Here is a 26,796-nt window from a genome sequence, read left to right as displayed (position 1 = left end):
TCGTTGCATAGCCCTGTTTTACTGCACCACCACCATCTTCCTCTCTTCCGTGTCGTCCCCTCCACTAGAATGTAGAGTATGTGAAGGCAGGGATGTTTGTTTAATCCCAGTGCCGAGGAGCTAGCAGCATTTTTACTGGAAGTGAGTGAGTGAAGTTTGGGAGAAGCTCCTGAGCCATGAGTCTCCCCCTCCTGGGGGCTGGGCCCCCGGGGAGGAGGGGTCCGACGCCAGCAATGGGAGCCCAAGCCCAGGCCTGGACAACTCTCTGGGATCCTGGGTCTGGCCAGTTTCTCTGTTCTCGGGCAGTGTCGGGGCACTCAGACCCAGTCCTGTCATCCCCAGAGCCTCCAGATCGGCCCCTGCCTCTCCTGTTGGGGGCTCCTCTGGGACGAAGCAGGTGGTCCGGGCACTCGGAGTCCAGGCAGGACTTGCTGTTCTACCCCAGCCTGAAATTGATTCCCTCCGGGCCCTGCCTTGAGCCAGACCCTGTGAACAGAGGGAGCCTTGGGAGCCAGGCCTCCCTGACCACGTGTTGGGGAGAGAGTGATGGAGCCGTGTGGCCGGAGAACCGCCAGCCTTCTCTTTCCTTGTCGTCAGGGCACACAATGGCTGCACCTTGGTATGAGTCACTGGCCGTAGCCCATCATAAATTGTTTTTTCCTATACTGTCAGAGAGGCTTTTGTCGGGCACCTCCTATGCAGTCCCCGAACAGATTTGATATTTGATACAGGGTCAGTTAACACGTTGTCGAGTCGAAATCTGTCATTGTGCCCATATAAGGCAAACTCCTCGGGTTACTTTTTACCTTGGCAGAATCTCAGGAATGTCAAGGTAACCGGGCCACCTCAGCATAGCTCTGATTCTTGCTGGGTCACCTGACCCGCCCGCCCTCTTCTGTGACTTACCCTGCAGCTGCAGGCGCTAGCCCGGAGATGCACCAGGGGCACTGGTGGCCCCGGTGGGGGGTGGGATTGGCAGAGGGTCTCCAGGACTGTGCTTGGTTGGGTGTATGCTTTCAAAGGAGAGAAACTTAAGTGAGGTGCCTCGCAGAGGGTCCTGCCACAGCGAGAAGCAGAGACGGAAAACAGCCTCGGCCAGACCCGAGGTTGGTTAGGAGACATGTGGGCCCCGGTTCTGACGCCTACCAGCTGTGTGACCACAGGCAGATGGCTTATCTGTAAAATGTAGAGGGCTCAGAGCAAGTCCTGGTACATAGTAAGCGCTCAGTAAATGTGAGTCATCCGTGCAGTTGTGTCAAGGTATACCCCACCCAACCGTAAAAACACCTCTGCTGTTTTCCTTTGAGGCTCAGCCCCTTTAGTAGCTTTAATGGGGCAGATTGAGCTGGTCCTCAGAGTCCCTCCCTGGAAAACCGAACCCACAACTTCACAGTGGCCCCTCATCCCCCAGCTCCCCCCGTGTGTACTCCCACACACATGCAGAGCAAGCCACTCTGTCGTTTCAGGGCCAGGAGTCGGCCGAGAGCGGCAGGGGCCCCTTTGTCCTGTGATGTCATGCTAGAGACGCCGCCCCTTATGACTGCCATGTGGTTCCGTGTGGTCCAGCCAGGCCTTTGTACCAGCCCCAGGAAGGCCTGTAGGTTGGGCGAGCCAGGGTGACAGTCTAGCCCTGTCACTCTGCCAGGGCAAATGGTTTCACCATTTTTAATAGAGCAATTATGAGTCAGAGGTTTCAGTCTCTCTCTGCTGGTTCCTCCCAGTCCTGTAATTACCCTTTGGCTATAGAACCTTATTTTGGTTTTTCTTTTTTTAAAATCCTCCTAAGATACTGTCCATCTCATGTGTCAAAGGGGTCTAAGATGGAGTGCCTATGGTAAAGAAAAAAAAAAGGAATCCAAATCCAGAGTGATTTCTTACTCTGCAGAAATGATGCCTCCCCCTCCCACCCCCAGCACCATTCTAGTACCCCACCAGGATGCAGAGTCAGCGAGGCAGGACGCAGGGCAAGAGTAGATAATTCTGAACACCTCCAACTGCCTGTTGGCAAACTTCAAACTCCAGGCCTGAAATTTCTGGTCTGAGGCACCTCCCAGATTGACCGATGGATTCATTCACTCTCTTATCCAGTATGAGCCTCAGCCAAAGGCAGGTGGGCTGACAAGCACCCAGCACCTCCATGGTCCCCCCGCCGGTGCTGGTGCACACTGAGATGAGGAGAATGGGTCCTGCAGATAAATGCCTGGGTTCACTCACCCTCCAGGCTTGCCCTGCTTCCCATAGGGATCGTCTTTACTCCCAGGCTGTGAGAGGGAGAAGTCAGTGGGACAGAGCATATAGGAAACAGTGCACGTCTGTGAGTGCTGGCCCGGGTTCCGGTTCCCCCCGGTGTGTCCAGAGCAAAGGTTTCCAGCCCAACCCACTCCACCCTAGCCGTGTCGCCCACCCCACTGCTTTGCACTGGAAGCGGGAGAAGGCTTCTGACCTGACTGGCTGACTGATGAATCAGAATGTCCCAAAAACAGGAAAAAGGAAAGGGATCACCGAGGAGGAGTTTTAGATGTCAAAGGGGAAGCCAGCAGCACCGTTAGGGATCACTCGGGGCCGGCCCCAGTTGCTTGCCCTTCTACCAACAAGGCCTAGTTGAGGGATCACGTAAACTGCAGTGGAAAATACGTTGTCTGCTAGAAGATGAATGAGGGTAGGATGTGGGAATGGGTGTGTTTGCCCTGCCGTCAGGTGGCCCTGGCCCTCGGGTACTCTTTGCACCCCTGAATTCTGTTGGGGAGTTCCTGGGGTGGGCTGCTGTGGCCCAGGGCAGAAGACACTCAAGTCCCGTCAGTGCCTCCCTCGCCGACTTTTTCTCCCCAAATACCAAACACCTGTTACCTGGACGAGCCCATCCAACAGGCGGATTTGCCCCGGCTAAGGTGCGAATTCTAAAGACCGGTCCTCTTAGGCACCTGTTCGGATTCAGAGCCTCACAGTCTCGAGGCCAGAACTGGCTCACTTGGCTATCTTTCTGAAGGATCAAAGTTTAAACCAGACGATCTTTAATCTCCCTTCCCAAGGCTGAAACCCGAGCCCCGCTGTAAGCCATTGAAAATAAAGGGGGTTTTTGTGGCTCAGACTCCCTGTTATCCAGGTGAAGGGCCTCCTGTGCCCGACTGTCTCACAGCAGAATGCCAGATGGGGCTGGAGGAGACAGAGGGCAGGGCCCCAGCCTCTGCTGCTGCTGCCCTAATTTTAAAACTGCCTTTTGGGAGTGGAAGTTCTCTCTTTTAAAGGTAGCTATTTCAAGGTAGGCCTCACCCATCTCCTCTTCCTGCTGAGAAGGCCTCCTTTGAAAGCGGAGCGGTGCCTCCTACCTCCCCCCCACGGGCTCCGCCTGCCTGTAGTTCAGACCTTTGCTTCCCTGTGGATTCTGTGTGTGTGCATGTGTGTGTGTGTGTGTTTGTTGGGGGGGGGGAGCAAGCTTCCCCCCACCCTGGGAGGACCCAGTTTGTGGAGTGTAATCTGAGTAGCTATGGGTTGCTGGCTCGGTTTTCTATGCATGAGAGGGCTCCAGAAAGGTCCCCTTGGAGAACAGAGACAGGCCCAGACTGGGGCACCTCTGTACCCTGGGCTGCCTGTCCCCTGCTTCTCCAAGAGTCCGGTCTAGACTAACATGCAGTGGCAAGGGCTCCCTGGTTCTGCCTGGGCTTCAGATTCCTCGTTTTTAGAACAAAAGGTTAGGTCTGAGTGGTGATTCTCCACCCTGCCTTTCTGTTAGATTCACTTTTGTATTAGGCTCAACCCTAGCTTCTGGTTAGAGATTTGTAAAATATTGTTATTTGGGATCCATCTCCAAGAAATCTGGCTCATTTGTCCTGGGGTGAAGTTCAGGCATTTTTTAAAGAAGCTCTCCAGTCTACATTTATTGTAGCTTGGATTTCAACAAGGGTCCAAGACATATGCATTGGGGAAAGAATAGCTTTCTCAGTAAATAGTGCCAAAACAACTGTTTGTGAAGGATAGAATTAGACCCTTTCCTCATAGCATATGCAAAAAAGTGCCTCCAACTGGATCAAAGACCTAAATGTAACTTCTAGAAGAAAACATAGACAAATCTTCATGACCTTGGGTTAGGCAGTGGTCTATTAGAAAGCGAAAGTCGCCCAGTCGTGGCCAACTCTTTGTGACCCCATGGACTGTATAATCCATGGAATTCTCCAGGCCAGAATACTGGAGTGGGTAGCTGTTCCCTTCTAAAGGGGATCTTCCCAACCCAGGGATCAAACCCAGGTCTCCAACCCAGGTCTCCCTCATTACAGGCAGATTCTTTACCAGTTGAGTCACCAAGGAAGCCCATTAGATATTAGATATGGTCTATTAGATAAACCAAAAACATAGGCTAACTGAAGAAAAATAGGTGTTATAGTCTCCAAAACTTAAAAAAAAAAAAAAAAAGGCCTTTTGCCTCAAAGGACAAAAGAAAGTGAAAAGACATCCCTCAGAATGGGAGATAATATTTGCAAGTCATACATCTGGTAAGGGTCAAGTGTCCAGAATATATAAGAACTCATAATGAAGCAGTGAAAAGACCAAATAACCCAGTTAAAAATGGACAAAGGACTAGAACAGACATTTCTCCAAAGAAGATATACAGTTAGAAAATGGCACATGAAAAGATGCCCAACATCGTTAGTCATTAGGGAAATGCAAATCAAAAACCACAAGAAGATACCACCTCAACCACTAGGATGACTGTAATCAAAATGTCAGTTAATAACAACTATTGGTGAGGATGTGGAGCAATTGGAGTCATCATACACTGCTGGTGGGGATGTAAAATAGTGCAGCCTGTTTGGAAAACAGTTTGGCAGTTCCTCAAATGATTAAACACACATTTACCATACGACCCAGCAGTTGCACTTCTAGGTATATACTTAAGAAAACTGGAAACATATATTCACACAAAAATTTGTGCATAAATGTCAGTAGCAGCATTACTCATAATAGCAGCTGTATGCAATAGCAAAGGTAGAAATAACCCAAATGTCCATCAACTTATGAATGGACAAAATGTCATATGTCCATGCAATGGAATATTCAGTCAAAAAGGAATGTGCTACAATGTAAATGAACCTTGAAAACATGCTGAATGAGAGAAACCCGTCAGAAAAAGCCACATGTTGTGTAATTCCATTTGTATGAAATGTCTTGATGAGGCAAATTCATGGAGACATAAAGTAGATTAGTGGTTGTCGGGCTGGGGAGGGAGGGAGAAAAGAGGAGTTAATGCTAACAGTTCTGGGGTGATAAAAATGTTCTGCAGTCAGATAGTGGGGATAGTTTTTCAGTCTCATGAATATGCGAAAACTCACTGACCTTTATATACTTTAAAAGGGGTGAGTTTATGATATGTGAATTATAATTCAATTAAAAAACTGATTTTCCAAACTGCATGTGGTTAAAAAGAGTACATGCTTAAAAAGAGATCACGCCTGTGATCTAGCTACTCGACTTGTATTAGTTACCTACTGCTGCGTAACAAATTGCCTTTTCAAAGCTTAATGGCTGAAGGCAGTTAGAGAGAGAATGCAAATAAACCAGGAAAGTTCCTAGATAATTCTGTTGTAAAGCCAGGGTTGTGAACCTCTGGATTTGAAGGCTCTCTGAAGCAAGAAGAACCAGAGCTGATCATTATATTCGTTTATTCATTTGGTAGTCAAGTGGCCAGGCAAGGGGAGGGAAGGTTTGGGGGAAGACCGCTGTGTATTAGTCACTGGAAAGCAGCCAGCTAGCCTGGTGAATCCCAGGGTGGCGGGGGGAGGGGGTCTGGCTCCACCAACCGCAGGGCTGATACCAATGATGGCACCTTCCAGAACAGGAGTAATGTAGTAATGAAAGGGGCTTCCCTCGTGGCTCAGGTGGTAAAGAGTCTGGCTGCAATGCAGGAGACCAGGGTTCGATTCCTGGATTGGGACTGTCCCTTGGAGAAAGAAATGGCAACCCACTCCAGGATTCTTGCCTGGAGAATCCCATAGACAGAGGAGCCTGGTGGGCTAGAGTCCATAAGGCAGCAAAATTCGGACACGACTTAGCGACTAAATCACCAGTAATTAATAGAGGCTCTATTGAACAACCACTCTGCCAGGCTGTGGGTGCAGTGTTTTTCCTTTGTTATCCTGTTGAGTGCCCACATGTCTATTATCCTCATCTTACCCAGGAAGAACTTGAAGCTTAGAGAGCTGAAGGTCATCTTCTGTGGCCATACACAGTGGGTGGCAGAGCAGGGATGCAGACCCACGTTTGTTCAGACTGGAAGCCCTTGCTCTGGAGCACTGTGCCATGGTGTCCTCCCCTCCGCCTTGCAGACCCTGGCAGGTGGATGTCCTCACGTGTCTACCAGCTCCTCAGCCTGCCTCCTTTTAGCCCACCTACTGCTCCGCCCCTGTGTAAGCCCAGCACCTCTTTTTTATTTTATTTTTTATTTTTTTAATTTTTTTCCTCCCCCTGCCTCACCTAGCACCTCTTTTTTAAAACTTATTTGTTTTTAAAAAAAATTTTGGCCATGCCACGTGGCACATGGGCTCTTAGTTCCCTGACCAGGGACTGAACCCGGGCCTCCTGCACTGGCAGCGTGCAGTCTTAACCACCTGGACCACCAGGGAAGTCCTAAGGCTCCCCTCCTCTGGATCCAGGGCCTCTGCATGTCCAGTGGCCTCAGATGCCGGAGTGGAGAGGGCTGCTGAAGGCACCTCTATTCTGTGGGGGTGGTACACCAAGGGCAGGGTCTTCCCTGGCTTGTTTTGGGGAAGTGTACAGCCCCAGGATTATTTCTGTGAGTTCCTGAAAGCGAGCAGCCTTATCCCTAAGTAGGAACCCTCACCAGCATAAATGGGATTAGAAATTGTGAAGTCCTAAATGGCTGGCCACGAGAAGCCCCAGCCCTGTTTCATTCGTGCTAGGATTTCTGCAGCACCTACTATGTGCCAGGTACCATGCCCCGGTAGTGGGTTCTGCAGCCAACAGGACCCCGCTCTCGTGGAGCATCTGTTGCATGTGGGAGGGAGATGGGTTATGGACAAAGAACCTCGTTTCCGATAGTGACAAGCGGGGCGAGTGAAACAAAGCGGAGAAGTGAGAGCTTGGTGGAGGTGATAGCAGGGGCAGGGCAGGCTCGCTGGGACAGTGGCATCTGAGGGGAGCCCTGAGTGATGAGAACCGAGCAGCCTGTAAAGACCGAGAAGAAAGCCTTAGCCCAGCGTTTCCAAGGAGGAATGGCCAGCACTCCAGAGGCAGCCCTTGGCAGCAACAACTCACTTGCTTTCTGGCGCCTCGCGGGGGGTTGGAAGAGGCAGGGACGCCGGCTACCGGGAGGGGACTAGGGAGTGGGGTAAGAGATGGTTTCTGGACGGACACGCAGGACCTTTGGAATGCTCGCTGCTCCACTCCGCGGTATTTATACCTCTCCTCCAACTGGGAAGTCAGCTTTTTCATGTAGGCCGAGAAAAACTCCGAATAAGGCAACGGCAGGCCAGGACATAAGAAAGAAGCATTCCACATTTCCCTGTAATTGCTTTCAAATTAGGTTCTTTCGTCAAGGGGCCAGGCACACAGCTCTGTCCCTGGCTGCGTGTGCAGTTGGGAACTGGACAGGCAACCGAAGTGTCCCTGTGCCCCTGCCACGCCAGCCCCGATGACCTGAGCCGGCGGGGCCATCCGAGTCCCACGCTGCGGCACCTGTGTCGGTCGTGGCCATGTCATCATGACTGGTTCATTTTCTCTTCTCTCAGCCCGCTCCCTGGCTTTTATCTTCAGAATCTGCTAAAGGCAGTGGATCTTCAAAGTAGCCCTCCCATGTGTAATCTCAGAGCTATTCCAGAGGCTTCACAGACTTCCTGGATGGATCCATGCGGGTGTTGCCAGGTCAATCACCTTTTCACCTGGGCCACTGGTAACCCAGATTCCGGAAGGCTTAGCTTTCAGACCCTGAAAGCACCTTTAGGGTTGGTGATGAAGCCCAGGGGCCAGGGGAGCAGCCCCTGCTTTCAGGACCTGAGAAGATGCCCCGCTGGGGCCAGGCCTTTCCCAAAGCCTGGCAGTAGCCGGCAGATGGGTGATAAGAAGGGTGGATGCCTACCCCAGGAATAAATAGCTGTCCCTCCCCTATGTCCAAGCCCCGGACACCCTTACCGAGGACCCATGGAAGCAGGAACCATGGGCAGCGGCCGAGGCCACAGCGGGCAAGGTGGGAGTTCAGGAGGCGGGACGGCGCCTTCCCCCTCAAAGCGGCTGATGCCCCAGCGGAGCGGCAAACCCAACACGGTATTGCAGAGGCGAGGTTTGACAACTCCCAGCTCCCCAGGGAACCCCATCCTGCCTGCCAGTGCCCTGGGAGAGTTTGCCGGGGCTCAGCTAGGCAGCCAGTCCTTCTGGGTCAGGCTGCTGGCCTGGGACGTCTGGCTAAGGGGGTGGGCGGTATACAAAGTGGAAGGCGGGGATGCAGCGTGAGGCAGCCAGCGGCTTTTCCCAAAGTCCCGTCCAGCGTGGAGTCAATGGAATCCACATGTGAGCGTCCGTTGGCGGTCGGGCAAGCGCGGCCCCAGCCCTGGTCAGGAGCTCCTTCGCCAGAGACGATCAGCAGAGCCAGGGCGTGTGCCCCAGCCCGAGCCTCGGGTCCCAGCTGACTGCAGGAGACTCCCTTCAGTCTGGGTTTAGTGGAATTCCAGTCTCCAGCCGACATTTCCTTTCACGCCACCCCCTCCAGTACTAAGAACATGGCTTGTAACACGTAGTCGCTGAGAAGACAAGGGAAGGAAAGTTTTTTCAGCTGGGTTAGCTGCATCCCGCCAGGATCCTTCCCCTCGGCCTGTGCCATCACCCTGCCTGCTGAAGGGCCACTGGTTTCTTACTGGGGACTGCCCCGGAGTCCAGAAGGTTTACCTCTCTGGGTTGGGGGAGGGAGTCACCGATGAATGGCTCATTAAAGCCCATTGCTGCCACATTCCTGGCCGCTGAGGTCACCTCCCAAACAATATCCATCATTCATTCACCCAGCCGCCCCACATCCTGGCCACTGGGAGGGGTCCCTGTGACACAGGAAGGACTTTATGACCAGTGATGCTTGGCCTTCCCCCCACTCCCCAGCACACAGTGACAAAGCAGAAGCAGCTTGGGGGGAGGTGGGTGCTCCTGAGGCTTGCCTTCATGTGCCAGTGGAGCCCAAACCAACCAACAAGCTCGTCTTCTCTTCTTCCACCCCGCCCCCTCCCCCACTCCCCCACACCCTGGTGCTATTTTAACAACCAGAGAAGAAACTTTAACAGGCTGCCAGTGTGCAGAGGCAAGTTCTGAAAGCTCTTCTCTGTGGTTTTGTTCACATGTGTTCTCAAAGGCAGAGTCCACATCCTTCCTCCCTCGCTAGGTAGGTCAAGGGCTGTGTGCAGGCCCCCTTCACAGGATGGCAGGGCCACCACTTAGGTACTGTCTGCCTGCCTCCCACGCTGGGCTCAGGCCAAGCCTTTAAGAAGCAGATGGGGGACTTACCTGGCAGCCCAGTGGTTGGGACCCCTTGCTTCCAATGCAGGGGGCGTGGGTTTCATCCCTTGTGGGGGAACTAGAATCCTATGTGCCATGCAGCCAGATCAAAACTTTGTTTTTAAGAATTTAAAAAAAAGCAGGCCCTGCCTGCCTCTCCTCGCCATGTGAGCTCAGCTTCAGCTTGGGGACTGAGATGGGGACAGGACCTTTCTTGACTTCGCTTTGCCAGGCCAGTAGGGAACATCCCACTCAGAGGAATGGGTGTCCGCCCTGTGTTTGTGTTTATTGACTGTGTGACCTTGGGCAAGTCTTTTAACCTTCCCCCACCTCAGTTTCCTCACCTGTAAAGCGGAGATGATAGTGTCTCACATGACCACGGGGTTGGGGGTTTTATTTTTTATTTATTTTTTTTGGGGGGTTGGGGGTTTTAAACTGTTACCACGTGTAGATAAATGGTGGTGGTGGCGGCGGTTTAGTCGCTGAGCCGTGTCCAACTCTTGGACCGCATGGACTATGGCCTGCCAGGCTCCTCTGTCGGTGGGATTCTCCAGGCAAGAATAGTGGAGTGGGCTGCCATTTCCTTCTCCAAGGGATTTTCCCAACCCAGGAATCGAACCTGGGTCTCCTGCATTGCAGGCAGATTCTTTACCAACTGAGCTACAAGGCAAGCACGCGTAAATGGTAAGAGCTAGCAATCAGCAGTTAATGCACATTTACCCTCAGTGAGACCCTTCCTCCGCCACCTCCCCACCGCCTGCCACCACCAGAATGTAACCTCTGTGTCTGCTTCGCTTCCTCCAGTGCCTAATCGGGGCTCCAGGTCAGCTTTGTCGGCTCGTCGATTGCACCGGGAGCTCTTAGATGAGGTGCTAGGGACACAGCCACTGCTCAGAACCAGTGCTGCCCCTGAAGTGACCTTCAGACGAGCTCTAGATGCTTATGGCCTTTCCCTTCTCCCTCAGAGGGCCAGCAGTCCCTCCCAGATGAAACCAAAACCTTGAGTTTGCCTTGCTTGGTTACCGCTGTTGGCATCTTTAACATGGCCCCTGGCCTTCCTCCTCCTGCCAGGTTTCTCTTAGAAGAAGCTTTTTACCCTTCCCACCCACCCCCACCCGTCATCGCACATTGACCCTTGCCCCTCTGGCTCAGTCCCCACACAGCAGCCCCATCAGAGTGGGCCTGCCAGCCTCAGGACACAGGCTGCTCTCCTTCACTCCCTCCCTTTCTCCAGGGCCAGGCTCTTTTCTCGCTGTTGCAGGGCCTTTGCACATACTGGTCCCATTATCTGGAATGTCTTTCTTATTTTTATCCTATTCATTCTCCATAGGGGAACTTACCCATGTCTGCCTGGCCAGAAGGTCAGGAGCTGTTCCCCAGGATTTCCTCCCCTTTTTTCTTTTCTTTTTGGCCACACCATGTGGCTTGTAGGATCTTAGTTCCCTGACCGGGATTGAACCTGGGCCCCCTGCTCTGGGGGTTAAGACTTTGCAGAGTCTTAACCGCTGGACCCTCAGGGACGTGAGCTCCCTCTTTGAGAGGAGAGAGAGGAAGGAGGACAAATGCACGGTGATGCCTCAGAGTGTGGCTGCCTGGCCAGGGTTCGTGCTAAGTCACTTCAGTCATGTCTGACTCTTTCTGACTGTAGACTGCAGCCTGCCAGGCTCCTCTGTCCATGGGATTCTCCAGGCAAGAAGGCTGGAATGGGTTGCCATGCCCTCCCTCCAGGGGATCTTTCTGACCCGGGGATTGAACCAGCATTTCTCTTGTCTCCTGCATTGACAGGCAGGTTCTTTACTACTAGCGCCACCTGGGGAGCTGGGCCAGGATCCCTGGCTTTAAATCTCGCTCTGTAACTTTACAGGTACATGACTACCTGTGGGCAAATCACATTACCTCTCAGACCCTCGGTGTCCTCACCTGTTAAATGGGGCAGAAATGGTAACCACCTCACAAGGTAGCTGTGCGGATGAGAGACGTTATTAACATGTGGCAAAGTGCCTAGAACAGTGCGGGCCGCATAGTTAGCTTATGGGAGTGTCTGCTGCGGTTGTTACCATTCCCACTTTTCCTGAGGGTGTCACTTCTGTAGTTGAGTCATCACTTGGTTAATGAGATGAGTTCTGTCCCTCATCACACTGGAAGCTCCTTAGCGTGCAGCCTGGGTCTGCTTTTGCTCAGCGTGGTGGGTTCAGTGCCAGGCTTGGCCCCGGCCGGCAGGCAGCAGATGCCCGTCTCGGGAGTGGGTGTCCCGCCCCACGGCGCCCTGGGCATCGTGGAGCCAGCAGGGCCTGCCGCGCTCCACAACTTATGCTGTGACAGAGCTTGCAGAGTGGCGGGGGCACAGCGGACCCACGAGGCCTCCATCTATAGAAACCACCCTCCACACTACCCACCCCGCACATTTCAGTCTAAACCGGGCAGGGAGAGGGAGTGAATAAGCAGAATGTTATTTTTGTAACCAAGTAGAAGCAGCTATGAATTTTTCATGTCCCACTGGAACTCCAGCTCCTACTCACAGTCGTGCCGCATGGAGCTGGGGCTGCGAGCGGTGGGCCTGATCCCGAGGAGGGCCTCGTGACTCCTGCCCACTGTACCCCGGGCGCGGGGCCCTCTGAGTCTCCAGCGTCAGCAGATGCTCCCGGTCTTCCGGGAGGAGAAAACGGCCGGACAGGCCACGGAGTGCGGGCGTGGGGCCTGTCGGCGGCCTTCCCGTCCATCATGTGTCGGGTTCCTTGCCACCGAGGCCACACTGGTGGGCATTCTCCCCGAGCACTCGCTCTGCATTCTGCTTGGGCCTCCGCCTGCTTCCGGCCAGGGAGATGCGAGTGCCAGGCGGAGTTATCATTTATCTAAAAGTAGTCTTTCCCTTGACATTTGTTTAACACTGAATACTTCATCTGTGCTAGGCACAGTCCTGAGTGATTTACTTGCATTATTTTGTTTAGTCATCGTTTAAGAGGGGAGATTACTGTCTCCGTTTCACCCAGCACGGAACCTGAGGCTTCTTGCTTGCCCGAGGTTACCCCGCTGGAAGGTGGCCTCAGTGGGCAAGGCAGGTCTGCGTGAGCCCCCAGCCAGAGCTCTTGTTTCCTGCCCAGAGAAGGTGAGCGAAGGTGTGGAGGTGGGCCATGTGTGCAGCGTAGGCAGTGTTGTGATCTTCTGAGAACAGACGACCTGAGCCCAGTGAGGCCAAGTTCATTCAGAGCCTGCCTAGGTTGGACTCTTGTTTCCTCTCCAAACCATGGTGGTGGGGTCAGGGACTTTGCAGAGAGACTAGGTCCCACCCTTCCCAGGGATGGAGTGGGAATCCGCCGGGTTGGATGTGGTCCCAGGTGTGTGAGTTCTCGGGAACTGATGCCCAGCTCTGTGGTGGATGTTTTAAAGCATTCCTCTCCTCCCCACCCCCCATTTAATCCCACAGCAAATACAGGCGGTAGATTCTGATAAGTCCATCCTACAGAGGAGGATGCTGAGGTGTAGGTAGGCCAAGTCTCCTGGTTGCAAACCCAGAAGTAAGCTGAGGGGCCGGCACTCAAGCCCTGAAGGATTACCTCAGGTGTAACACAGGCAGGCTGATGGGGAGAGGTGCCCTCCCTGCAGACCCGGTGCCTCGATTTCGGCCCAGAAGCACTGGGGGTTTGGTCTCAGGGGACTGCCGTCTTGTGTCCTCAGCCGGGGATGTGATGGCCAGTTTGCTGCCCCCCTGCATCTTTCGGGCGCAGGGAACAGCAGAGGCCCGGCATTCCCCACCACTTCCTGTCCCAGCCTGGCCTGCTGCTGCCCACTGGGCGGCTGAGCGCCACGCCTGCCCACTGCCCAGGCCCAAGGCCGCTGTGCTTTGGGCATTCTAAAGGCACGTGCGATGTGAGACTAAATTTCTACCCCTGGGAGCACACGCGTATATATGCACGTAATATCCAGCAAGACCCCAAATGACTGGAGAACGCTGTCCGAGATGCCAAGGGCTGTGTGTGGTAGCGAGGGCGGGCAGGGGGCAGAGAAGACACTCTGGGAGAGGCGGGCAGGGTGTCCGGAGAGGAGGGGACCCCGGGAGGCGTGGTGTGCAGAGAACTGAGCCCCTGCTGTGTGCCCCAGCTCCACAGGGGTCAACACCGCGAACCCTTGCGCTGACCGGACGTGACTCAGGTGGTGTCTTCACTGCCACGTTGCAGATGCGGAAACGGACGTTAGGAAGGTTGGGTAACCTGCCTGCAGGAGTGGTGTAACCAGCAGTCTGGCCCCGGTTTGTGTGAATTCAGAGCTGCTCGGGGGAAGGAGCGAGGGAAGTGAGGTGGGGGAGGCGGATACGTGCGCACCTCGCTGAGAACCTGTTCCTGAGTAGCTCACGGCTGCAAGGAGGCAGAAAACAGCATGCAACTGTTAGGAGTGAAGCAGAGGGACTGCCCTGGTGGTGGTCCAGTGGCTGAGACTCCACGCTGCCAGTGCAGGGGGCCTGGGTTTGATCCCTGGTCAGGGAGCTAGAATCCCGCATGCCGCAACTAAGACCTGGCACAGCCAAATAAATAAAAATACTAAAAAAAAAAAAGTGAAACAGTGGTCCTCTGACAGACCTGCACAGAGGAGGGGTGGGGCAGGCTGGTCAGCCTGGGTGGGCGTCCAGAGGGGCTGATGTTGAGGGGGGGTAGGTGTGGACTGAGCCGGGCAGAGGCGCCCGTAGCGGAGGGGACACCCGCGTGCAGGTTTCTGGCTCTCTGGGGTGGTGGCGGTGGAACTCTTCTTTGTGTTGGTGGGAGGCGGGTGGGGTAGCCTAGCCGCCCGCAACCCTTCCCCTTTCTTCGGGTTTGGAAGGATCATCGCGTTTGGAGGGAACCCTTGCTTGCACCCACCTTGTGGCGTGTTAATTAGGCGGCTTCTTTGTCTGCAAGGGGCCTTGCATTGAGTCTCCCAGTGTGCAGTTCTGGTGACAGTTGTCAAAACACATGGTGTTTGGCCAGTGTCTCCCTGGAAGCCCCTCGCCCCCCACATGGCCTCTGCCTGCACCCAGGCGCAGCGTGGGCTCTCCTGTGCATTCCTGGCCTTCGGCCCAAGTCCACGCTGGGCCTGCAGGCTGGCGGGGACAGGGCAGGGGACTCCCGTGGGAAACAGGCGTGGGCTTTTTCCCAGACCCTGCTGCCCGGGCTGCGTGGGCCCGTCTCCCTGGAAGGTGTCTGGGCACGTCCACCTTAACTGATGTGACGCACTTCCCTGGCGCTGGCGTCGATGATGACAGAGGCCCCAGTCAGCAGGGGGCTGAGCGCCCGTCACCTCGGACGCCACGCCCGGGCCCCGTCCTCTGGTGTTCTCTGCTCTGGTTCTGGACTTGGGCTGCTGACATGAGTTCCAGTCCACACTCTGCCACTCATTATCCCGCTGACCAAGCGGTGGTCTGGGACCCAGCCTGAGCCTCAGTTTCCTCCCTTCAGCCTGCCTGGGTCGCTGTGGAGATCGGCACCAGCGTAGATAGAGGTTGGGCCCAGGGCCTGGCCCCAGGGTGACCTTGTTGATGCAGAGTCAGGGCTGCGGCCCGGCCCTTTTGCTGGAGAGCTCCAACAGCCACACTCACCCTCCCGGCCACCCTCTGTTCTGCCTCCCCAGACCTTCACAGCCTGGTGCAACTCCCACCTGCGGAAGGCCGGCACGCAGATCGAGAACATCGATGAGGACTTCCGAGACGGGCTCAAGCTCATGCTCCTCCTGGAGGTCATTTCAGGTGAGGCACCCCCCCCCGCCCCACAACCACCCTGCAGGTGCCCCCAGGACAGCGCCCGCCCTGCCCACGGCTGCCGGGCAAGAGCAAGGCCTCTGCCAGCTGCAGCAACACTGCGCCGGCATCGGCCTGTTCTGGGGAGCAGTGGGGATCCTAAATCTCTCTCTCTCCCTTTCATGGTGTTCGGTCCTCAGGGGAGCGGTTACCTAAGCCAGAGCGGGGCAAGATGAGAGTGCACAAGATCAACAACGTGAACAAGGCGCTGGACTTCATCGCCAGCAAAGGAGTCAAGCTGGTCTCCATCGGGGCAGAAGGTGAGTGGATTGGGCCCGGAGCAGAGTGGTGTTGGGGGAATTCCCTGGAGGCCCAGCAGTTAGGACTCTATTTTCTCACTGCTAAGGACCCGGGTTCAATCCCTGGTTAGGGAACTACGATCCTACAAGCCATGCAGCCAGGAAAGAAAAAAAGTTGTGTTGATGGTCAAGATGGGGGTGCTGGATACACCAAGTGGTGACCACAGTGACTGCCTTTGATGCAGCGTTGGGTTCACAAACCACCCCCAGCCCCGGCACCCTACCCACCCCTGCTTTCCTTCCCCTAGAGAATAATCCAGTCCAAGAGCAGAGAATCCGGTTCACCCAGTCATGAGGGGCACAGGAGGAATGGCTTTGACTCAGACCCTGGACACCTCACTCCCCCTCCCGGTGCTGGGCCTGATAGGTGATCCGCCGTCTCTCTGAGCCAGCAGCACCTTTGCCCTAAGGCCCTGCGTGGTGTCCGCGGGCAGGAGGGGCTCAGAGGAGGGGAGGACACTTGCGGCCCAGTGTCTGGGCTCTGCGGCAGGGAGCATAGGTCCAGAGGTCAGGGAGCCGACCTTGCTGGCCACGTGGCCTGGGAGAGTGTGGCCTCTTGACGGGACTCCCAGGATCCCTCTGGGCCCCATGCGGGTGCCCAGCCAGCACCATGACCTTGTCTCCGGGCCCTCGCGGGAGCAGCGGCATGCCCTCACTCCAGCAGCTAGAACTCTTGTCTTGAGCTTCCCAGGCGCCTTTGGAGACCAGGCGAGGCCTGATGGATCCCAGAAGGTCCCCATCAGCCTGGGCTCACAGTCTTGCTCATTAGTCAGAGCAGGGTTTCCTACACCCCGACATCCATGTTGTCCCAGCTTTTAGAAAAACAAAGAAAACTAATTGCTGTTAATGACAGGGTTCTGAGAGTCTGGCCGGGACTCCAGGCCAGGAATGCACGTCCCATGTTCCAAGGCTCTGCCCTGGCCTGGGCTCTCTCCAAGGAGGGGTGCCAAGCCTTGCATGCCACGGTCGAGGTGGTTGGTGTTTGTTTAAAAAAAACAAAACAAAAAAAAACACAAAACCCCGAATTCAATCAGGCCCTGAGATTTTCTGTCCTTGCATGGATCTTTCCTCCTGGCTCCCCTCCAGCCTCCTGCTTCTCACAGCTGCATTTTTTAATTTTGCTCAAATGCTAGCCTGTAAATACAGACAGGGTGAGAGGAGAGACCCATGGCAGTCATCAGTTTTCATTTGGAGAAAAACTCAGTCTAAAAACATTCTCCGTTCATGCCCAGACCGCTTCGCTCCCAACATCCGTGGCCTTCGGGCCTCTGGTGGGCAGCCGGCCGGAGCCATTCTGAGATCTCTGGGGTACCTGAGAGCCCTGATCTATGTCCCCCCCACCCCCGTCCACCCCCGACTCCCTGTCCCTCCACACCGTCTCAGCTGCAGGAACATGGCTTCCTCGTGGGGCTCTTGAGTGGGGTCGGGAGGCAGAGGCACAGCTGCAGGTCCAGGGAGCAGCTGGTGGGTGTGTCATGAGAGTGGCCGCCTTCCCTCCCAGTCACGGGGACTCTCTAAGCTCTCCGTGACCAGCCTGCTCGGGCGCCAGCTGGGAACGGGCACTGCGGCCGCCACGCCAGCCTGTGTCCATCCCCAGCTCTGGGGTGCCCAGCCCCCAGGAGGAACACAGCGTGGATTTCCTGGACGAATCCCCGCTCTCGCCCCACGAGAAGGCTCAGCCTAGTTTCCAGGCCTGGGGTTCTCTGCCCAGGGAAAGGTGCGGACAGACACTGTGTCCTTCCCCTGCCTCCAGGCAGCTGGCTGCATGTGTTTCCTCTCCCCAAACCCTCAAACCGAGAGCTCCCCTCAGCCGGCAGCCTGCAGCTTCCCTGGGGGGGCCTCACCGGTGACTAAAGAGCCCCCCACCTCCTAGTGAGTGTGTCCTCCGGGAAGGCTGGGCCCCATCCTCTGGGGGACCTTCGTTCCTCCTCCTCAAATCAAGCCCACCTAGAGTTTTCTGTCCTCGAGGCCGGTGAGCACGGTCTCTTGAAGCATCCCTCCGTTCTGCCAGTCTCCCTCCTGCATCCAGACTGGGAGAGGCGCAATGGGCTGCAGGCCTGAGAGGACCGCTGCAGGTGTGTCAGGCCGATGGGCTCTGGTCTGCAGTTGCTCGTACGCACTTCTCCACCCGGCCCCAGACCCTACGGTGCCTGAGCATCACAGAAGTGGTTTTTCTCCAAGTTGCTGAAGCTGAGGAACGTGTGGTCCAGACCCTTCTCTCTCACCCCTGGGAGTCTGGGACAGTGGTTTTCAGTCAACTGAGGAAGCACGCGCTCAGCAGCTGGCCCCTGTGCCCCCATGCTCCTTGCTGCCTGCGGCTCCCGCTCTCTCTCTCTCTCCCTCTTGAGGGCCGGGCCAGGTGCTGGGGGTGCAGGACTGACCACGAGGCAGACGGTGAACAGGCAGCTGCTCCTGCCGCTTAGTCGCTCAGTCGTGTCCAACTCTTTTGTGACCCCATGGGCAGTAGCCTGCCAGGTTCCTCTGTCCGTGGAATTTCCCGGGCAAGAATCCTGGAGTGGGTTGTCATTTCCTTCTCCAGGGGATCTTCCCGACCCAGGGATCAAACCCATGCCTTCTGCTTGTCAGGCAGTTCCTTTCCCACCGTACCAGCTGGGAAGCCCATGAAGAAGCAGACAGACCAGCCAGTGTGTGCGTGTGAGGGCAGGAGCAGGGTGCCGGGGAAGCCAGGAGGTGACGCAGAAGCAGAGAGACAGAACAGGCTGGGAAGGACCACCAGCCTTCTGAGGAAAGGGACAAGGGGTGCACTTTGTGGGCGGACAGGAGGTGTGAGATCCTTAAAGCAAGCAAACGTTGGCTCGCCAAGAGGATGGAGCTTAGAGAGTGCTGGGAAGGGAGGGGCCAGGTCACACAGGGCAGGCCTTGTGAGCCCACCTCCAACACACAGGGTTTGTTTCAGGTACGGTGGGGCCTGAAGCAGGCACTTGACACAGATTCGATGTACCTGTTAGTGACCACCCTGCTGTGTGGGAGTGGATCATGGGGACGTAGGAGCCAGTGCATCGAGATCTGGGGGACACGACGGTGGCTTGGATTGAGGTGGCAGCACTGGTGTTGGAAGGAAGGGGACAGATTCTCAACAAATACTAGCGTGGCCTGCACCTGCTAGTCGAGAGACTTGCCCATACAGGGGTGAGGGGGCTGGAAATGCAAGCCTAACGCCTGGGAGCAATCCTTTGCAGTGGGTCACGAGAGTGAGCTGCCCGGAGAAGAGGGGGCCTGTGTGGCTGAGAACACGTGTGTGTGGAAGCCTGAATGTGCCAAGTGGCAGAAGGCTTTGGGGACCACGCTTCCTGTTGAGGGACACCTCCCAATGCAGGTGGTGTGGGACAGGCCTGGGCAGCTCTGTCAGATGACGGAGTTGAACTCTGAACAGGGCCGGGGGCCACCTGGGGAGTCACCCTCTGCTTCCCAACAACCTTCTCACCCTCTGCCCCTTTCCCTGCATGCAGAGATTGTGGACGGCAATGCGAAGATGACCCTGGGAATGATCTGGACCATCATCCTCAGGTTCGCCATCCAGGACATCTCTGTGGAAGGTGAGAGCCGAGGGCCTGCCAACTGGCAGAGAGCAGCCTTTTCTCTCAACCTCAACCCCAGTGCCACCCCAAGTTTTGGGGACTTGGTTAGACTTTCGGGTGTTTTGTCTTCATGCCTCAAGTCTCTTTCCTGAGTCCGGACATGACTCCCAGGGCCTGGCCCTGCCCGGGAGTGCTGAGTGGAGGTGTGGCCCAGGTGCAGGTGAAGGGGGACCCGTGCGGCCACCCCCTCTCAGTGGACCCTCACACCACCCTCGTCTGGTGGGCATGACCGCACCATTTTACAGTCTGGGAGCGGACTCGTGATAGAGTCAGGCCTGGCCTCGTTTTCCGGGGCGTCAGCACCCACGTTTCCACTCCACCTCCCACCCTCGGACTTGGCCACCACAGGGTGAGAGAAACCACGGGGCCGGCGTGTGGAGGGGCTCCTGGTGACAGGCCCGAGCAGTGACCAGGACACACGTGGTGCCTGCCCTCACAGCGTGCCCAGTCTGCTGAGCACAGTCCATGGGGCGCTGCCCATGGGGACGGAGGGGCCTCCCGGGGCCCTCCCACCCTGCTTCCTCAGAGCTGCGGCTGGCCCCCGCGTGGGCAGCCCCTTCTTGGGGCCTTGTTCAGAAGCCGGGCCCTGCATCAGGCGCTTGTGGGGCAGTGTGTCCTGCCAGGCATAGGCTTTGGGGTCAGAAACGGCTCAGGTTCAGGCCCTGACACTGCCCTGTCACTGTCACGTCCAGGGTGACCCCAGGTGAGTGACTGCTTCTGGGGCCTGGCATGCAGCTAGGATGCGGAAGGGGCACGCACGCTGCGGCTGCCCCGTCCCAGGGCCTCTTCCCCAGCTTCTCTCTGCCCCTTCTGCCTGAGCCCCGAGGGTGACCCCCCGCACTGGGTGCTGCGCCTCTAGTTGTGAGCTTGTGCTCACCATCCTTGTGTGTTCTGCAGAGACCTCTGCCAAGGAAGGGCTCCTCCTCTGGTGCCAGAGAAAGACGGCCCCATACAAGAACGTCAACGTGCAGAACTTCCACATCAGGTGAGCGGCCGGCTAAGCGCCAGCTAACGTCATCCCGAAGCTGCTTCCCGGGACTTGAGATGCTGGTTGGCCCCACCCCCACCCCCACCCCAGCTCTCTTGCTGTGGTTTTGTCAGGGTCTGTGAGGTGCCAGCTCTCAGGAGTGCCCCTCCCCACTGGCTTCCATGAACCCCTGGGAAAGTCCCCGCGTCCCTTGGGGGAGGTGGCGGTCGCCTCACCGTCCCGGCTGGAGGCCTTATGGCCCGGCACCTCTGCGAGGCCCTGTAGTCTCCTTCCCCAAGTCTGGTAACTCGGAAGGAGCAGCAAAGCTCTTCCTTTGTTTTGACCTCTCAAGAGGGACCTGCCGTCCTAGTGAGTTCAGTGTCGGGGAAATGTGCCCCGTGTCCATTAGAGGAACAGGACTCAGCCGGAATAAGCCTGCTCTCCCTCGGGTCAGGGCAGAAAATTAGTGTGTCCACAAGGCAGGCATGATCAGTAGGAGATCTGGGAGTATGGCACGGCCTGGGGATTAGGCGTGCAGGCTTTGGGGGTGGCCTTGAGATCAGATCCGACATGACCGTGACTTCACCCCTCTGAGCTTCTACTGTCTTCCTGGGTGGATGGTCCAGGGAGAGGACACACATCGGGATGAAGAACGGGGTTTTCCAGCGTCCACAGAGGTCCTGCTGTGTCCTCGGACTTCCCAGGACCCTGCACTAGGCCTTGGGGATCATTGTGCTCAGCCGTTTGTAGCCTGCAGTCCCTCCCTTGATCTCCTCCACGTCTCCTTCCTTCCCAGCTAGCTGGTCCTCCGTGCACTTCTCATTCGTTTATTTATTCAGTCACTAAATACCTATGGAGTGCCTACTCCATGCCAAGAGTGGGAATACAACAGCGCCAAAATCAAGTCCCTGCCCTTGGAAGGTCACACCTCAGCCGGGGGACCAGTAGTTCACAAAGGTGTGAAGAAACCAGCCTAATTCCAAGTAGTGAGAAGGGCCAAACAAAGACAACAAAATAGGATAAGGTGACAGAAGGTAACCAGCAAGAGTACCATGGTCAGAGAGGGGGTCTGTCTGAGACGTCATTAAGTTTGACCTCCGAAAGAGCCAGCCTTTAGAGCAGCTATCCCCAACCTTTTTGGCACCAGGGACCGGTTTCATGGAAGACAGTTTTTCCATGGACCATTCCTTTCTCTGAGGGTAGGAGAGGGGCACGGTTTTGGGATGATTCAAGCCCATTACATTTACTGTGCACTTTATTTCTAATCTGATGCTGCCGCTGACCTGACAGGAGATACCCGTCTACAGCCCAGAAGTTGGGGACCCCTGCCTTAGAGGCTCTCAGGGAGGGAAATGTGACCAGTCTGGCCTGGGACCAGCTGTCACTTCCCTCTGAACAGAGCCCCTCACACCAAGCCACTTCCTGGCATTTAGTCAGCCGAGGTGCAGAGGGCCCGCAGTGCAGGCCTGTGCAGCTCAGCAGGGCCACGCACGGCAGTGCTCAGCGGGGCACGGCTACCCCGGTAACGAGCAGTCACAGAGCGCTTGTCACGCGTCAGGTATCGGCCTAGGCCTCACACAGTTATCCTCACAGCAGCCCGATGAAGTGTAGGCACTGTATTATCCCTGTTTTGCAGATGTGGAAACTGAGGTAGCAGGAGATTAGGGGACTTGCCTAAGGTTGCACTGAGAGCGGAAGGGGTGGAATTTCCCCCCAGACGGTCCACCTCCAGCAGGCAGGCTCACAGCCAGCCGGGCACACGCTCTAGACCACCTCACCAAGTAGGAGGTAGTCATTCCTGTGTGCCCATGGCCCACAGTCCCTCATGACCACGGGGGCCCTCCTCACAACCTTGGCCTTTCCATCCTCAGCTGGAAGGACGGTCTTGCCTTCAATGCCCTGATCCACCGGCACAGACCGGAGCTGATCGAGTACGACAAGCTGAGAAAGGTACGTGTCTCTGTCTCCCCTCAGTGGCCCACAGACACCCCGACTCTGACCCTGACTCTGGGCTACTGCCCCGAGCCCATCCGTCGCTGGTGTCCAGAGCTGAACTCTGTGCTCAGATGGGCAGACTGGGGGGGCCCTGTGCCAGCCATCAGCAACCAGGCTCAGTGGCTGATTCTTGCCTCCTTTGGTCCCCTTGGGACCCGTCCCCTTCTCCCTCCTTGAGCATTGCAGCTGCCAGGGGTTATGGGAGGTCCTGGCTGACCATGCTTTCCAGCTTCCCTTCCTTTTTATTTATTTATTTACTTACGGCATTATCAGGTCCTAGTTGCAGTGGGCAGGCCTCTCTCTAGTTGTGGCGTGAGGACTCAGTCGTTGTGGCACACGGGATTAGTTGCCCCTTTGGCATGTGGAATCCCCGACCAGGGATTGAACCCGAGTCCCATGCTTTGGAAGGCAGATTCTTAACACTGAAACACCAGGGAGGTCCCCAGCTCCCCTTCCATAACCCTCTAGATTCTTGAAGCGTTCACGCTCTGCCCGGTGGAGAGGGGTGAGGAATTCTGAACCATCACGGGGGGACCCATGCTACAGAAGAAGGAAGGCGCCCCTGAGCTGGCCTCGTGGGGCAGGCCCCGTGGGGGAGGCAGCCTAGGGCCAAGCATCATCCCAGATGGGGGGGCAGGGGTGCCCAGGCCGGCGCTCAGCCCACTCAGGCCACAGCAACTAGTCGAGTAATCGAATGGGCTATAGCTGGAGAGCGGGAGAGGCCTGTGAGGGAGGGTCGGCGTGAAGTGGGCTCTCATCTATGAGCCGGGCTGAGCTTAGAACGCGGAGGCTCTCTGCTCCCCAGCCCCATCCCCACACACACCCCAGTGCTCTCTCAGGTCTGGATCAGTGTTTCAGTGCAGGCGGTCTTAATCTGGGACCCAGGGATGGCTGGAAATTCTAAGGAAAGAGCACGCCTGTGTTTCTTTCTGGAGGAAGGGTGCACAGTCAGCCCCCCAAAGGTTTCCAGCAGCGTTCCTTTGAGTGGGAATTGACTTTATCCAGGTGTGTCCACCCCGCCCTGCCCCCAGCTCCCTGCAGCAGCACAGGAGAACTGCCTGAAGGAACATTTCCAGTTCCAGCCCTCCCCAGGATCCCTCCCTTCAGGGCCAGCCCTTGTTCCCTCTGCTTGTGCGTCCTGCCCTGACGGTATCTCTCCTCCTTCCCTCGCCTCCCTCCCCCAGGACGACCCCGTCACCAACCTGAACAATGCCTTCGAAGTGGCGGAGAAATACCTCGACATCCCCAAGATGCTGGATGCAGAGGGTAAGTACATCCCCCTTGCTCTGTCAGCACGCTGTTTTATGGGCATGTCTTGGGGTGACCTCGGAGCTGGCGGAGCCAGCCAGAACGCCTGAGCGAATCTGCGTGAACCGGGAATGATGGTGTTGTCACCCAGGGCGCCCAGGCCAGAGCAGCCTGGGAGGGAGATGGTGGGGAAGGGGACCTTGGAGGAACCAGCTCTCAGGGCCGCCCCTGGGGCCTGGGCCTCCCGCCAAAGCCCTTCCTGACTGGTCCCACCCCTCGGTCACTGGGACGGTCGGCTCCTGTGAATAACCAAGGCCTCCACCTTCCTGCCTGCCACAGGCTGAGGATCTGGAGCCCACAGAGTGGAGTGTTGTTTTCCTTTTCCGGCTTTGCTCCGTTTCCCAGCCACGCACCACCCCAGCCGGGACCCCTGCCTCTGGCCTCCAGCGGCCCCTGGGGCTGACCGTTTAGCAGCCCCTTGAGGCCGTTCTCAGAGAAAGGAAGTCGCCTCGTCTTAATCCCATTTCCCACAGCCTTGGCCTTTCCGGTGACCATGGGGGATGGAGGGGCCGAGGGGCTGGCCAAGCCCACTGGAGTCGCCCAGGGTCATGGAATCAGCTCCGAGGGTCCTTCTCCCAGGACTCCTGCTATGGCCTGGGGAGCCCGTGCATCTCCTTGAGCGCCTGTCCCCACCCCCGCTGGGGCGGTTTAACCCTTGTCGTTCACTTACAGACATCGTGAACACGGCCCGGCCCGACGAGAAGGCCATAATGACCTATGTGTCCAGCTTCTACCATGCCTTTTCGGGAGCGCAGAAGGTACCGGGCAGGGCCAGGCAGGCCCACCTCGCCGCCACCGCCCAATGCCGCTGCTGCCTCTCCTCCCGCACTCACCTCATTTCTCTTGCAGACAGCAGTGGCCTCTCTCTCCAACTGGAAGCCACCCCCCCGGCTCCTCGGCATCACCGCCTGTTTAGTCTCTGTCTGCTCGTGGTATCTCTGGAGTGCCTCAGAGCTCACCCCCCTACTTCAGTGCCAGGCACTGAGAGTTACATACAGTCAGTGACCGAGTCAGGCAGGGCCCCTGCCCTCACGGAGCTTACATTCTAGTGGGCAAGACAGACAACGAGCAGGTCCGCAGAGAAAGTAACGTCGCGTGAGAGGAGTCGTGGAGAACACACAGCATGGTGGGATGCACTGGGCTCCTTCACCTGGGGCCGCCGGTGGGGAGGGGCGTGATGAGCAGGAGCTGTGGACAGAGTGTTCCAGATAGAGGGGGGAGCAAGTGCAAAGGCCCTGAGGCATCAATGGCGGGGCTCATCCAAGGAATGGCTGGGGAGGAGAGGAAGATGAGGTCAGAGAAGGTGACTGAGCCAGGCTATGGGAGACATTGCAGTCCTGGAGTTTGGGTTTCATTCTGAGACCCCAGGAGATGATTGGGGGTTTGTGCTCAGGTGGTAGGTGGTCACAAAGGACATGGATCCTACATATGTTTTCAGAAAGATCAAATAGTGCAAGCAAGATCCCTCCAGCCCCAACCAAGGCTTCCTGGCTAGTGTGTCCCAAACCCGGGCCTGGTTAGGAAAGGAATCTATCCCTTTCGGATGTCCCCCCTTCCCCTTGGCAAGACGAACCCACGCAGGCCGGAGCCGGGGTCTGGCTTCCAGTCCAGAGCCAGCGCTATCCTTCCCGCATGAGCCTCGGGCCCGACCTCGGCCACCCTTCCTGCGTCTTTCACTCTCTCCTGCCTCTCTCTCTCTCTCTCTCTCTCTGCGCAGATATTGTAGGCACTCTGAGGCCAGATGAGAAAGCCATCATGACTTACGTGTCCTGCTTCTACCACGCTTTCTCAGGGGCTCAAAAGGTGAGCTGGGGGCGGGAGCACCTTCACTGCTGTGGCTGGAGACTCACCCTTGCCACGCCCCCCACCCCCACCGCCATCCCAGTGCCCGAGCTGTGGCCTGAGGACTGAGCCAGCCTGGAAGGTTCTTGTGACCCTGAGCCTCCATTGCCATCGCCCAGCCAGCACTGGTCCAGGGCTGAGATGCCGCAGACAGTCCCACGAGTCCCTCCGTGGACACAGCCCACCCTGTGAAGTGGCGGCAGGTCCCGGCTTCTCTGGACGAGGCAGTCGAGTCCCAGTATCACCTCGGACAGCGGGGTGCAGCTGGGGCCTGTGTGCCTGCTCTCAGCTGTCCCCCTCTTCCCCTGATCCGTGCCTGGCCACCTGGCTGCCGCACTGGCCGTGTCCCCACTGGGAATGCTGGCTCTCCTGCCCTGCTCTGCGGCTCCTCCCCCCAGCAAACGCCCCAGGACAGGCCCGTCTCTGACTCCATGGGCCCAGGTCACCGGGCCCCTGCCCCCCACAGCCCCACCACCGCAGGCAGGGAGTCAGGAGTGTCTGTTCCCCGGGGTGGCCCTCCCCGAGCTGGGCCGACCTCACAGCGGAGCTGCCCCTGCCGCCTGGAGGCCTGGACACCTCTGTCTCCTCCTGCCTCCGGGGTGTCTGGTTTTGGCCAGCAGTGTATTCCCAGCGACTTGGTTCTGTATCCTGGTTAGCGGTTGGGCAGAGAGAAGACCAAGAAATGAGCTGTTTATTGAGCACTGACTGCGTGCTTCCCAGGTGGCACTAGTGGTAAAGAACTTGCCCGCCAGTGCAGGAGGTGTAAGAGACACGGGTTCAATCCCTGGGTCAAGAAGATCCCCTGGAGGAGGACACGCAGCCCACTCCAGTATTCTTGCCTGGAGAATCCCATGGACAGAGGAGCCTGGCGAGCTACAGTCCATAGGGTTGCACAGAGTCAGACACAGCTGAAGCAACGTAGCCCACACGCAACTGCATGCTAGGACCTCCTCCAGACACTCCATGTGCATGGGCTGTCAGCGGCCCATGCTCACACCAGGAGTGGGCGGGCCCCGTTATCCCCACTTACAAGAGGGGGACACAAGTCTCGGGATGGGGACTTTGCTGCCAGCCTCAGAGCCCCAGGTCCAGCACGGCCTTCCTGCGGGCAGTCTGCCAGGGTCCCTGCTCTGCCATCGCTCAGCAGTGTGACCTCGGAGAAGTCCCTCACCTCTGTTCTCCCTCCTGTAAAAAGGGGAGCGGACGAGCGCCCTCCTCAGGATCGTCTGAGGGTGAAATGAGCAGGCCAAGGGCTCAGGACAGTGTCCGGCCCCGTAAGTGCCCCGCACACGGCCTGGCAGTGGGAATGGCCTCCCCAGCACGTGGCTGGAGTGTGTGTTTGACGTGTTCTGCTGGCGGTGGGTTGGGGGGGTTGCCTTTGGCACCAGGCAGGGAGAGTGGAGGGGACCCCTCACCCTCGAGGGAAAACAGGGTGGAGGTGGGAGATTCCTGGCCACAAACCCCCACTAATAGCACGTTTGCTGTGGGCCTCACCCCTCCGCAGGCCCCACGCCACCCTCGCTGCCACCACACTGCCCT

At 57.0% G+C, this 26,796-nt stretch overlaps 1 protein-coding gene across 4 annotated transcripts in view; it reads left to right on the top strand.

Moving 5' to 3' along the window:
- The window catches only part of ACTN4 (actinin alpha 4), a 74,793-nt gene that overhangs the window by 30,278 nt on the left and 17,719 nt on the right, over nucleotides 1-26,796 (top strand). For 2 of the 4 annotated variants that reach the window (XM_043438022.1, XM_043438021.1), the window contains exons 2-8: nucleotides 15,082-15,196; nucleotides 15,388-15,507; nucleotides 19,017-19,103; nucleotides 20,043-20,130; nucleotides 21,984-22,062; nucleotides 23,292-23,373; nucleotides 25,133-25,218. In XM_043438022.1, the coding sequence (XP_043293957.1) occupies nucleotides 15,082-15,196; nucleotides 15,388-15,507; nucleotides 19,017-19,103; nucleotides 20,043-20,130; nucleotides 21,984-22,062; nucleotides 23,292-23,373; nucleotides 25,133-25,218 (657 nt within the window). Of the gene's footprint in view, nucleotides 1-15,081; nucleotides 15,197-15,387; nucleotides 15,508-19,016; nucleotides 19,104-20,042; nucleotides 20,131-21,983; nucleotides 22,063-23,291; nucleotides 23,374-24,087; nucleotides 24,174-25,132; nucleotides 25,219-26,796 lie in introns of all 4 variants that reach the window. The other 2 variants (XM_043438023.1, XM_043438020.1) reach the window with 1 other exon arrangement.

This window comes from Cervus canadensis, chromosome 18 (genome assembly GCF_019320065.1).
Source record: "Cervus canadensis isolate Bull #8, Minnesota chromosome 18, ASM1932006v1, whole genome shotgun sequence".
Taxonomy (NCBI): domain Eukaryota; kingdom Metazoa; phylum Chordata; class Mammalia; order Artiodactyla; family Cervidae; genus Cervus; species Cervus canadensis.
Note: the sequence above shows the minus strand (reverse complement) of the source record. Positions and strands in the feature narration are given on the sequence as shown.